This window comes from Meles meles, chromosome 8 (genome assembly GCF_922984935.1).
Source record: "Meles meles chromosome 8, mMelMel3.1 paternal haplotype, whole genome shotgun sequence".
NCBI classification, from domain to species: Eukaryota; Metazoa; Chordata; class Mammalia; order Carnivora; family Mustelidae; genus Meles; species Meles meles.
This window is the reverse complement of record NC_060073.1, coordinates 5009341-5021337: the sequence shown is the minus strand read 5'-3', so window position 1 is coordinate 5021337 and position 11997 is coordinate 5009341. Positions and strand designations below refer to the sequence as shown.

The following is an 11997-nucleotide window of genomic DNA, read 5'->3' as shown; positions in this document are numbered from 1 at the left end:
TACTCTGAGATCAAGGGGTTGGACACCCTACCAACCGAGCCAGCCAGGCTCCCCTGGGAGAGGTTGAAGCTTAACTTTTCCTCAAGGGTCAGCCCTGGTATGACTTTTTGTCAGAAATGGGTTAAACTGGAAGGTGTTTTGTTTCTGTCTTGAACGGGTCAGCCCAGAAGAGGTTTTTGTTTTGTTTTGTTTTGTTTTTCCAGCATTCTTACTTACTCTCTTTCCAAAACTTAAGTCTTCAATATTTATTTTATTTTTATTTATTTGAGAGAGAGAGAGAACACAAGCAGGGAGAGTGGCAGAGGGAGAAGCAGACTCCCCGCTGAGCAGGGACCCTGCTACAGGGCTCGATCCCAGAACCCTGGGGTCATGACCTGAGCGGAAATGCTGACGCTTAACTGACTGAGCCACCCGGGTGCCCAGGCATCTCCTGGGCACCTAACATTAAGTTCTCTTCCCTTGAGGCCTGTGATCTCTAGCTGATCTGGAAGTGTGCTTCCTGAGGGATCATCTCACCCTTCCTAAGAGTTCAATCAGCCCCGGCCTTGTTCTCATCAAAGCCAAGGGGCAGCTGTGCAACACATCTGTTGTGTAAATCCAGGATCTCCTCGAGGTGGTACTTGGGATTCCTTAGCTTCTTCTAAATTCACATTCAAGGTCAACTCAAAAAACAAACAGGAAAAACCTGGGAACACACACGAAAAATAGAAACTGTTCCTGTTTCTTTTCTCTCTGCTTTGCTTACAGGTCACGTTGGGCTGATGGCTGGCTGTATCACCCCAGTCGTGCATCTCGTCCGTAGCTGGGGACCGCTGCCTGGCTTGTTTCGTGGACCAGGGGCTAGAGGGCTCCGGATTCTCTCACAGGGAGTTAGACATACAGTTCAAAGTCACTTCAAAGGCAAAGAGGCAGATCAAGCCATTTGAAAGCAAAAATTTATTGTGTTTCCTTTCAGAGTTCTGTGAATTTGCAAGAAAGAAAGAAAGAAGGAAAGGAAGGAAGGAAGGAAGGAAGGTAGGAAGGAAGGATGGATTTCAAAGCTTACAGACTGCTCAGTTCAAGCTAAGAAGGCAAAAGGGGAGAGCTTGTGGCCACTGATCTTTTGATGGCCCCTTAAGTTTTTCCCCCCAGCAGAGGCACACTAACATCTGAAACTCCCCCAGATTTGTTTCCCGTTTTCAGAGAGGCAGCATTTCTTTACACGCCGTCTCTCACCATATACTTGGGTCACTAGTCAAATGACTGCAATGTGACAGAGGTCTTTTGGGCTTGGTTTTGTTTTGTTTGCCCCCCTGCTGTAAAATGAGATTTTCAGTTCGTTTCTGAAAAATAACTCGGTCAATAAATTCATTTTATTCTGCTTCTATTTTTACACCCAAAGACTCATTAAAAGAAAAAAAAAAGATCCTCAGTGTTATAGGTTCAAGCCCATCAGGTTTGTGCTGTTTGAGTTTTGTTTGAAGTGTTTCCTCATCCCAAGATCACAAAGATATTCTCCAACGTCACAGTGTCCTGGCCTGATAGTTTTATGATCCAGAAAAGTGTTGCAACAAGGTAGTTCACTGACTCTAGAGGCCAACTTCACTGAAATTCATCCTCTCCTTACTAGCGCTGGGATTTTGGAGGGCCAGGACGAGGGTGAAAAATTTAAGCGGTCATCAAAAGACCAAGCAAGATTGGGAATACTTTAATGTACTACTTTTAAAAATAAAATTTAAGGCAAAAATACATGAGCAAAATATCACCATTTAACTTATGATTATTTTAAAAAGCTTTTATGTATTTATTTTAGAGGGGCACCTGGATGGTTCAGCTGGTTAAATGTCTGACTCTTGGATTTGGCTCAGGTTGTGATCTCAGGTCTTTGGACTGAGCCCTCCAGGTCTGCTTGAGATTCTCTTTCTCCCTCTGCCTCTTCTCCTCTCTCAAACAAACAAATAAATAAATAAATCTTTATGTATTTACTTGAGAGAGAGACAGACAGACAGACAGTGCCCGGGGGGCTGGAGCAGAGGGAGAGAGAGAAACTTAAGCAGACTCCATGCTGGGTGTGGAGCCCAATGAGGGGTTCAATCTCACCACCTCGAGACTATGACCCTACCTGAAACCAAGACTCAGAGGCTTAATTGACTGAGCCACCCAGGTGCCCCAAATATTAAAATTTTAAATAAAGACACGATTTGAGTTCGCATGACTCACGTCACTCACCTCACCTTCGTCCAGCCTTGAGCCAGTTATGCAAACTCCCTGTGCCTCAGTTTCCTCATTGTCAGATGGAGGTAATAATAGTATTTCCTTCATTGCATTAGTTTAGGATTAAATGAGTTCATGCATATTAAGGAGCATAGCACGGGGCCTGCCATATATAAACACTCAATCCATTTAGGCATTACAATTTAAATTAAGATCCTTAACCCTACAGACACTGTCTCTGGATGTGGTACAAGAAGGGATCTGTATTTATTTCACGGTAGGGTGAAGCAGTTTTCCCCAAATCACCGACCAGTCAGTTCTTCCTCTTTCTAAATGGTGGTGCCGCTTTCATCATATGTCAAGTATATGGTTGTTAACATATGTATCTATTTTAAGCTCTCTTTTGGGTCCTTTGGTCTGCTTGACTAATTCTCTGTATCACATGCTTTTTATTATTATGGTCTGCAGTGTGGTTTAAAATAGAACAAGCTCCCCTCTGCCTTCCAGTCACTTTTTTCAGACTTGACCTAGGTTTTCATGCACCTTTATTCTTTTGTAGAAATATTACAAAATTTTTTTCTAAATTCTTCAGAAAACATCTTAATTTTCACTGGGATTTCAATTATACTTCTAGATTAATTTCAGGAGAAGTCAGTTTCAAATGTTAAACTTTTCAATTCATTAAAAAGGTATGTCACTCAAGTTATTCATGTCTTCATTTATGTCCTGAAAATATTTTCTCTCCAACAAGTTCCAGGTTGTGTTTTTACTTCCTAAATACTGTCTGAGTTTTATTTCTCTCGTGAACAGTATCTTATTTTCTATTACACTTTTTTATTGGGTTATTGATAGTGTGAAGAGTGTTATTAATTTTTCATAGCTTTATTTTATGTACCTGTAATACTGCAGAATTCTCTAATTTGTTAAAATAGTCTGCCCATAGATTCTATTGCATTTTCTCTGTAGATGTAATTACTCTTACAATTTATTTTTCTTGGTTTATTGCTTTGGCCAGGACTTCTAATGCTACTACTATGCTAAATAGCATTGTTGGTAGAGAGTGCTAGTTGTCTTGTTCCTGATGTTGAAGGGAATCTGAAACTTACTCCATCATACTTAATCACATATGGATTTTTATCAATCTGACAAGGTTCCTTTTTTCCATAACTGTATGTTTTTTTGGCTTGTTTTTAAAGATTTATTTATTTTTAGAGAGAGAGCGAGAGCAGGGGGAGGGGCAGAGGAAGAGAATCACAAGACTCCCCACCACATAGGGAGCTGGACGCAGGGCTCAGTCTCACTAGCCTGAGGTCTTGACCTGAACCGTAATCAAGGGTCAGACGCTCAACCGACTCAGCCACCCCGGCGCCCCACCTACCTGTAGTTTTTATCATAAATACTCATAAAACTTTATCAAATGCTTTTCCTGAACATTTTGAGATAACCACATGAGTCTTCTCCTTTAGTTCATTGATGGGATGAATGATTGATGATGTCATAAATGATTCTTACATTACTGGAATGAACTGTACTTGATCTTGATGGTTTTTTTGTTTTGTTTTGTTTTGTTTAAAGAAAGTTTTAGGGCACCTGGGTGGCTCAGTCAGCATCTGTCTTTGGCTCAGGTCACGATCTCAGGATCCTGTCCTGGGATGGAGTCCTGATGTCAGGCACCCTGCTCCGTACGGAGTCTGATTCTCCCTCTCCCTCTGTTCTTCCCCCCTGCTTGTGCTCTGTCTCTGTCTCTTTCTCAAATAAATAAATATAAAATCTTTTTAAAAAGTTTAATTTTTTAATTGTCAGAAAATACACAAAAAATTTACTATCTTAAACATTTTTAAGTGCACAGTTCAGTAGCGTTAAGTATATTCACATTGTCATACAACCAATCTCTCGGACTTTTTCATATTGTAAAACTGAAATTCTATACTCATTAAACAACAAATCTTCATTTGCCCTCTCCCCCACCAACCACCATTCAACTTTGCCTCTATGAATTTAACTGTTCCTAGGCACCTCATATAAATGGAATCATATAATACTTGTTTTTTTGTAAATGACATTCACTTAGCATATTGACGCATTTTTGTGCACACTAGTGGTTTCAATTAGCTTAATATTTCATTTAATATTTTTTATATCTATGCGAATCAGTAAAACAGGCCTATGCCTTTCTTGTCTTACGGTATACTTACCTAGTTTGGGAATCGAGATTAAGCTAGCCTCAAAATATATTGGTCAGCTTTTCTTCTTTTTCCATTTTCTGGAACAATTCGTATAAGACACAGGCTTCAATATTGTTCAAAATTTGGCAAACCTTAGCCGTAAACTTCCTGTGTTGGTATGAAGCAAAAGCAAAAACCAGACAAACAAAGCACATTAACCTCCCGCCTTGGAGGTCCCACCTCTCTCATGGGACTTCTTGTGGGCAATGAACCAGTGTGAATGTCTGAAGCACTTAGCACCTGGGTCAGAGGGGCGTTAAGAGGGTGGGATGAAGACATGACACAGGCCTCAAGACATTCCCCTTCCTAGAGTGGGGAATCCTTTAAACTGGGGGAAGAGGGGCGCCTGGGAGATTGGTATATTTGGGCATCTGCCTTGGGCTCAGGTCATGATATCCAGGCCCTGGGATGGAAGCCATGCGAAGCCCCATACCAAGCCCCATGTATGGCTCCTGGCTCGCAGCGGCGTCTGCTTCTCCCTCGCCCTCTCTCAAATGAATCAATAAAAAATCTTTAAAAAAAAGTAATAATTGGGAAAAGGCTCCTATCGCTATTGTTCACAGCTAGTTTCCAGAAGCCAAGAAAAACCTTGTTTTAGTCCCCAAAGTACCTCACTTTTATCAGTCATGGAGTTCCTAACATTTATTATGCACCTACTGTGTGCCTGACACTGTGGATTCAGGGGACGACTCGCCCACTCCTGACCCCAAGAAGGGAGCTTGAACTCACAGGAATACGGAAACCCTCCTTCCCCTCTTTCTTACCCCTGGTTTTATTTTTTTATTTGTCACTTATTTATTTATTTATTTTCCAAGAGAAAAACCCAGGACCCAAGAGTCACTATTGTGCCAGATACGCAAAAAGGAAACTAAAGGCCAGAAAGGTTTACACAACAATAGCAGCTTTAGGGAGCAGTGCTAATGAAGGGAGTCCCCGCATTCTCCGAGCCCTGCAATGCCCTTACCGTACTACAGCTTTAAGCGGTTTGGGCGGGGGAACACAAGGACGTGGGAAGGCCAGTCCAAACCCATTCAAGGACGGGACAGCTAGGGACGCCCGGCCCGGCTCCGCCCGGCCCCGCCCGGCCCCGCCCGGCAGACCCTGGCCCCGCCTCTCCGATCGGCCTCCCGGGAACTCCCGGATCAGAACCGCCCCTGCTCACACCCGCGCGCTCCGCCTCTGCGCAGACAACCAATCACAGGCCACCTCTACGTTTAGTCCCTTTTTGGCGTCTGCCCTCAGTCAAAATGGCGCCATCTCGGAAGTTGCCGAAGCGCTAGAAGTTGCCGAAGCAGGTCCGGAAGCTGCCGAAGGAGTCCGGAAGTTACCGAAAGAGAGCAGCGGGGAAGAAGGATGGCGGATATCATCGCAAGACTCCGGGAGGACGGGATCCAAAAGCGTGTGATACAGGAGGGCCGAGGAGAACTCCCCGACTTTCAGGATGGAACCAAGGTTCGTGCGTATCCCCCTCTCCTCAACCCTTCTGCGGCGCGGTGCGCATGCGAGGCGGGAGGAGGCCTTAGGCGAGAGGTTGCGCATGCCCAGATAGCAGCGGCCGGTGACTCTACTGCTCACATGCTGATCTCGACGCTGGTTGGTCTGAATTTAAGTAGGGGGTGAATTTAGCTGTGTCTGCCTCGCTCCGTGGCTGGGCCGTGTGGCCGCATTGGTCCGGGAAGCCGTCAGTCATCCTCGGAAGGTTGAGTGGGTTTGGCTTCCCTGGTCGCACAGACCCGGGCGCTGGAGGAGACCCGGAGCAGGAGACCTGGGACCTGGGAGGTGCTCCGGGACTGGGGAAGAGGCCCCGGGGCCTCTGGGTTGCAAGGTTCAAGTTCTTTTATAGGTGGGAGGGCCTTCTGAAAACACTTAGAGTGACTCCCATCGTTAGATGGGGAAGGTGAGGCCCGGGAGTGCGCGAACCCATTTGCAGAGGTCAGGTCTGCCAGACTGGAACTCGTCGGCAGGGGTTTGGACTGCTCCCGGTGATGTGGCTCAGGACAGATATGGGCTGGGAAATCAAAGAGCCCACCACCTTCCTCCTTTGTCTACCCAGGCCTCTCCAGCCCCCGCCTCCTACGTCTCCAGGCTTCCCTGCTTCTGCTCTTGCAGTTCCGTTCTCCTGGAGGGCCTTACCCAGTTGCCACTTGTCTGTAGAGTCAGGAGCTTCTCAGGGGCAGCCCCTGGGCCCAGCAGAGCAGTCACACAGAACATGCATATTGAACGAATGACCAAAGATCCTGGCCTAGACTGGGACACCAAAAGCCAGAGCGGCTGTGAGTGAGTGCATTGTCCTCGAGCTACCAAGGTCGGGCAGGTAAAGATCCTAGGCTGGCCCAGTGCGAGCGCCGTGAGAGCAGAGGCAAGCTGCATCCTTCTGGCCATCGGGATCTTTTCAGTGTGGAGAGAAGAAGTGTGGGTGTGTGCACGCCCCCAGGGGCCGGGGGTGGGGGTTTGATGGCCTTGAAGAAGGTCCTGGGCAAAGGAGATCCTGGATGGAACAGACCCCATAAGGAGAGACATCATAAAGAGTGAAGATAGGAGAACAGTGGCACCAGAAACGAGGGACAGGTAATACCAAATAACAATCCCCAGCGTAGACCGAGGGCTCACAGTGAGCCCTGTGCTAAATACCACACAGGTTTATTTCCTTTGATCCCCACGATGCAGGATGGGTAGGATGGGGGCCTCCACTGTACTGATTTGGAAACAAGAGTTCAGGGGTGCGGCCTGGTGTGGGCAAGAGCATGGGCTTCTCTACCTATATCCTGCCAAGGGCTCAGTCTTCAGATCTCTTCTCTCTGCACTTGCCCGCAGATGCTCTCCCCAGCCTCATCCCTAAAAAACCCTCCATGCCTGGACTACTCCCCCAGGTGTATTTCCGGCTGCACCTCTTTCTTAAACCTGATATCCAGCTCCCAGCTCACCGTCACCCCTTGGATCTCTGATTCGCTGCTCAGACTTGACTTGCTGTGCCCAGTCCTCCCCCATCTCGGTGACGGTGAAGGGCACCTTCGGCCTCTGGTTGCTCAGGCCAAAACCCTCCCAGTCTCCACGGCCCCTCTGTTCTCTCATGTCTTGGGAATGCACCCAGGATCTGACCATTTCACACGGTTTCTCCCATTGCTGTCCTGGTCCAGGCCTCTGTTGTCCCCCCAGGCCTACAGCTCTCACCTTCCTGCATCTGCGGTCACCCCCCCCGCCCCCCCGAATCCTGTTCTGTCATCTTGGCAGCAGTGGAACCCAGGTCAGATCCTGTCCCTCCTGTGTGTGGAGCCACCCAGAGGAAAAACACGACGTCCTCACCACAGCCTCCAGGCCCTGCGGGATCCATCCCCTGGACTCCGGTGACCCTGCAGTGCCCCCCTCCCCTCGTTCACTCTGCTTCGGCCACACTAGCCTTGATGCCCCTTGAACACACCACACCATCCCCTGCTGTTCTCTTGGCCTAGAAGGCCCACACCAGTTTCCTAGCCCAGCCTCTGTCTGGCGTGCTGCCTCTCCTCCTGTCTTCAGATTGCTGCCTAGATGTTCCCTCCCGAGGGAGGGCCCACCTCCCGTGTATAATGTGGCCTGTCTTACTCGGCTGCATTTTGTTTTCTGATCCATAACCCCTAGCTCCACTGTCCAGTGCACTGTTTTGTTCTGGCTTCATCTCCTTCCTCCAGAAGTTCCACGTGGACTCCGTGGGCGTGGGGACTTTTGTCTTTGTTTACTGCTGTGTCTAGCACAGAGCTCAGGCCCATAGTATGTGCTCAGTAAATATTTGTTGGAAGAACATTCGGTGCCAGAGTGCTTGGGAGCCCAGCCTGTCCGCCCCCTATCCGTGTGACTGGGGCCCCTCACTTCCCTCTCTGTGACTTAGTTTCTGCCCCTGGGCAGTGGGGTAGAGGTCAGGTGGTGACCCTTGGGCGAGTCCTGTGCCCTGTGCTGTCTGCAGGCTCGGAGCCAGGCTTGTCCTTGGGGGCCTGGTGAGAGCTTGTGCCCTTGTCTTATCCCACATGTGGCCTGCAGGCCACGTTCCACTACCGGACTCTGCACAGCGACAAGGAGGGCACTGTGCTGGACGACAGCCGTGTGCGTGGCAAGCCCATGGAGCTCATCATTGGTAAGAAGTTCAAGCTGCCTGTGTGGGAGACCATTGTGTGCACCATGCGTGAGGGGGAGATCGCCCAGTTCTGCTGCGATGTCAAGGTACCCGGCGTCCACTGCCTGTAGTGTCTGTCCTGCCGTTCCCGCTTCTCCATCCCAGGGCCTGTGCCTTAGCTAGGCCGCCACCAACTCCCTCCAGGGCGTCACACCAACAAGACCTTGGGGTCCTGGCCTCTTCTGCCTTCTCCTCGTCATGAGCCAGGTGGCAGCCAGGGGACTGGTTCTCAAATGCAAATGACCCGTGCAACTGCATCTTTAATCCTCTCTGGACCCTAGTCACTGTCAGACTCTCAAGTGGCCCTGCAGGGTCTGACTCATACCAGTTTTCCCCTCCCACTCACCTCCCTGCCTTGCCTTTCCATTCCCTTTTTCTTCTTTTTTTAAAAATTAATTGTATTTATTTATTTGACATAGATCGAGATAGCAGGAGAGGGAACACAAGCAGGGGGAGTGGGAGAGGGAGAAGCGGGCTTCCCGCCGAGCAGAGAGCCCGATGAGGGGCCCGATCCCAGGACCCTGGGATCTTGACCTGAGTCGAAGGGAGACGCTTAACGACTGAACGACCCAAGCGCCCCCTTTCCATCCCCTTCTTGGCCAGTATCCTCCCTCATACTTCAGAGTGAATTCCTAGGGTCACTGCCTCCAGGAAGTCCTCCCTGAATGCTGGTGGTTGGCTTGAAACCCTCCTCTGGTCCTCTAACCCCTCACGCCCTGTATGGCAAGATCTACCTGGGTCTCAGCTACTGCAGAGTAGGGACTGGACCTGTTTACCTTTAGCTCAAAACGCTCAGCACCAAGACTTAGGACATGTTTGTCGGCGAGACCGACGTTACTCTAGCAAATCTGCTGCCATATAGACAGTAGGGGCAGTGAGCAGAGCTGGTTGGACTGGGGTGGGGGCAGTCTGGTTTCCACCATCTGAGCAGTTATTCCTAGTGGAAGGTCAAAGGCTAAGTCCTCTATGCCTGGAGGTCTCTGCCAAGGGCTTTGGGTTGCTACCTTGGGCCCAGACCTGAGATAGGCCCCGAATGGGATGGGCTGGGGCAGGAGAGAAGGAAGAGACGCTGAGAACAGAATGTGGAGCGAGGGACCTCAGTGATGGTGAAATCCAGCTTGTGGGCTACCCCTCGGGGAGGAGGAGGAAGAGTCCACTGAGCTTGCAATGGCGGGAAGCTGGGTTGACTGTGACAGGGTGTGTTCGTGTCGGACATGGCAGGGGTGCTTGCTTGGGTGGCCAGAGAGTGTGGCAGGAGCTGGGGACTTCTCCAGAACAGAAGGCTGGGATGCCAGAGGATTTCCTGAGGGAAAAGCCCTCCTGCGTGTTGACGGGGCGGGGCCTGAGCCAGTTGCTGGCCCTCTCTGGGCTTCAGTGTCCTTTCCCAGATGGTGGTGGGGCCAGGGGCTGGGCCCTCTTGAGCGTGGCAACCAGGCAACCCACTTGCCTTTCCGCAGCACGTGGTCCTGTACCCGCTGGTGGCCAAGAGTTTGCGCAACATCGCGGCGGGCAAGGACCCCCTGGAGGGCCAGCGTCACTGCTGTGGCATCGCCCAGATGCACGAGCACAACTCCCTGGGCCATGCCGACCTGGACGCCCTGCAGCAGAACCCCCAGCCTCTCATCTTCGACATTGAGATGCTCAAGGTGAGGGGCCGCCGAGCCCTGGGGGGGCCTCACGGCAGGAACAGGCCCTGCCTGCCTGCCCGGGGCTGTGGGCTCCGTGCATGGACTGCTGGGCGGGGAGGTCGGGACGGGCAGGTACAAGAAGGCCTGGCGGGACTCCGGCAGTCCCCGAGTGTCCTGCCCCTGAGGCTCCCCTGCCTGCAGAGGTCTCCGTGAGGGCGGGCTTTTCGCCGCCTTGTTTATGGCTCTAGTCTGGGAAGCTGGCGTGCGCTGGGCAGGTAGGAGGTGCTGCGTAAACGTTGGTTGAGTGACCAGGGAACGAACGAGGGGTTCAGCTCCTGAGGCTGAGAAGCCGAGGTGTCCCCCGGGCGCCGCCCCCTGACGAGGGTCTCGCTCTGGCAGGTGGAGAGCCCCGGCATGTACCAGCAGGACCCCTGGGCCATGACGGATGAGGAGAAGGCGAAGGCGGTGCCGGTCATCCACCAGGAGGGCAACAAGCTGTACCGTGAGGGCCACGTGAAGGAGGCCGCTGCCAAGTACTACGACGCCATCGCCTGCCTCAAGAACCTGCAGATGAAGGTGCGGCCCGGAGGCAGGGGTGGGGGCGGGGGCCGGGCCGGGGAGCCTGGGGACCTGGCCCTAAGCGGCTTCTGCCCTCTCCCTGCCCCCGTGTCCCCAGGAGCAGCCCGGATCCCCAGACTGGATCCAGCTGGACCAGCAGATCACCCCGCTGCTCCTCAACTACTGCCAGTGCAAGCTGGTGGCCCAGGAGTACTACGAGGTGCTGGACCACTGCTCGTCCATCCTCAACAAGTACGACGGTGAGCGCCGGCGCGAGCCCGAGCACACGTCCTCCACCCGGCGGGGCCGTGGGCTCTGTGATGCCAGTGACGGAGGGACGGCGCTGTGGGGCTCGGGGTGTGGTTGGCAGCGTCGGGTTGGGAGGGCTCTGACCCGGGAGGGGGCCGCGGTGTCCGTAGTCAGGCCGGGCGGCCGGCTCGTCCCCCCCATCCCCCGCCCTCATGCCTTTGCATGTCCGCTGCCCGCCGGTACCCCTGCAGACAACGTCAAGGCCTACTTCAAGAGGGGCAAGGCGCACGCGGCCGTGTGGAACGCCCAGGAGGCCCAGGCTGACTTTGCCAAGGTGCTGGAGCTGGACCCCGCCCTGGCGCCCATCGTGAGCCGGGAGCTGAGGGCCCTGGAGGCACGGATCCGGCAGAAGGACGAAGAGGACAAGGCTCGCTTCCGGGGCATCTTCTCCCACTGATAGGGCCCGGCTGGCCCTGCCTGGCCTGCCTGCCCCGCTGCTGCCGCCACTGGCCCCCCTGCCCCCGCTGCGTCCCGCTTCCCTGTATATAAAGGCCGTATTTATCTCTCTGGACCTGCCGGGCTGATCACCTTGGATTTCCTGGTACTCGGGTGGTTTGGGGCGGCAGAGGCTTGGGGTTCTGATCCCAGCTTCCCATTTACCAGCTCCAAGATCTCTCTGGGTCTCAGTGTCCCCAACAGAGATGAGGAGAGGATCTCTGTCTCAAAGGAAGTATTTTCTGCTGGCCAGGGCCCAAGTGCCTGGGGGCCTTCAGTCTTCAGGAGGAGACAGAGGCACAGCCGGGAGGGCCCCCCAGCGTAGCTCCCCTCCAGCCTCTGGTCCTCCGGTCTCTGCTTCTGGAGGCAGAGGTCTCAGCCAGAAGCTGTCTGGGCCCCTGCAAACTGAAGAGCTGACCCAGGGCGGGAGGGTGGTATGCATTGGCCTGACTATTCAGGAGGAGGCCTCGGGTAGAAGGGAGGACAGAATCCTCCAGGAGACCTC

The 11997-nt window shown here is 52.1% G+C and overlaps 1 protein-coding gene across 3 annotated transcripts; it reads left to right on the top strand.

Annotated features, from left to right (window-relative positions):
* The first annotated feature begins 5649 nt into the window (after positions 1-5649).
* Positions 5650-11568, top strand: LOC123949970 (aryl hydrocarbon receptor interacting protein). 3 transcript variants are annotated; one of them, XM_046017755.1, is made up of 6 exons: positions 5650-5870; positions 8430-8609; positions 10020-10208; positions 10590-10766; positions 10867-11008; positions 11249-11568. In XM_046017755.1, the coding sequence occupies exons 1-6, from the start codon at positions 5772-5774 to the stop codon at positions 11452-11454; spliced, it is 993 nt and encodes a 330-aa protein (XP_045873711.1). In that variant the 5' UTR covers positions 5650-5771; the 3' UTR covers positions 11455-11568. The 3 variants fall into 3 exon arrangements, with proteins under 3 accessions (XP_045873711.1, XP_045873712.1, XP_045873713.1); XM_046017756.1 differs by having other exon boundaries at positions 10867-11000; positions 11249-11453; XM_046017757.1 differs by having other exon boundaries at positions 5657-5870; positions 8430-8523.
* The last annotated feature ends 429 nt before the right edge of the window (positions 11569-11997 follow it).

Excerpts from the sequence above, each read along its gene's own strand:
- LOC123949970 (XM_046017755.1), top strand. The coding sequence starts at position 5,772 with ATGGCGGATATCATCGCAAGACTCCGGGAGGACGGGATCCAAAAGCGT. Across the intron at positions 8,610-10,019 it reads AGTTCTGCTGCGATGTCAAG|CACGTGGTCCTGTACCCGCT; the intron begins GTACCCGGCGTC and ends GCCTTTCCGCAG. Across the intron at positions 10,767-10,866 it reads TCAAGAACCTGCAGATGAAG|GAGCAGCCCGGATCCCCAGA; the intron begins GTGCGGCCCGGA and ends CCGTGTCCCCAG.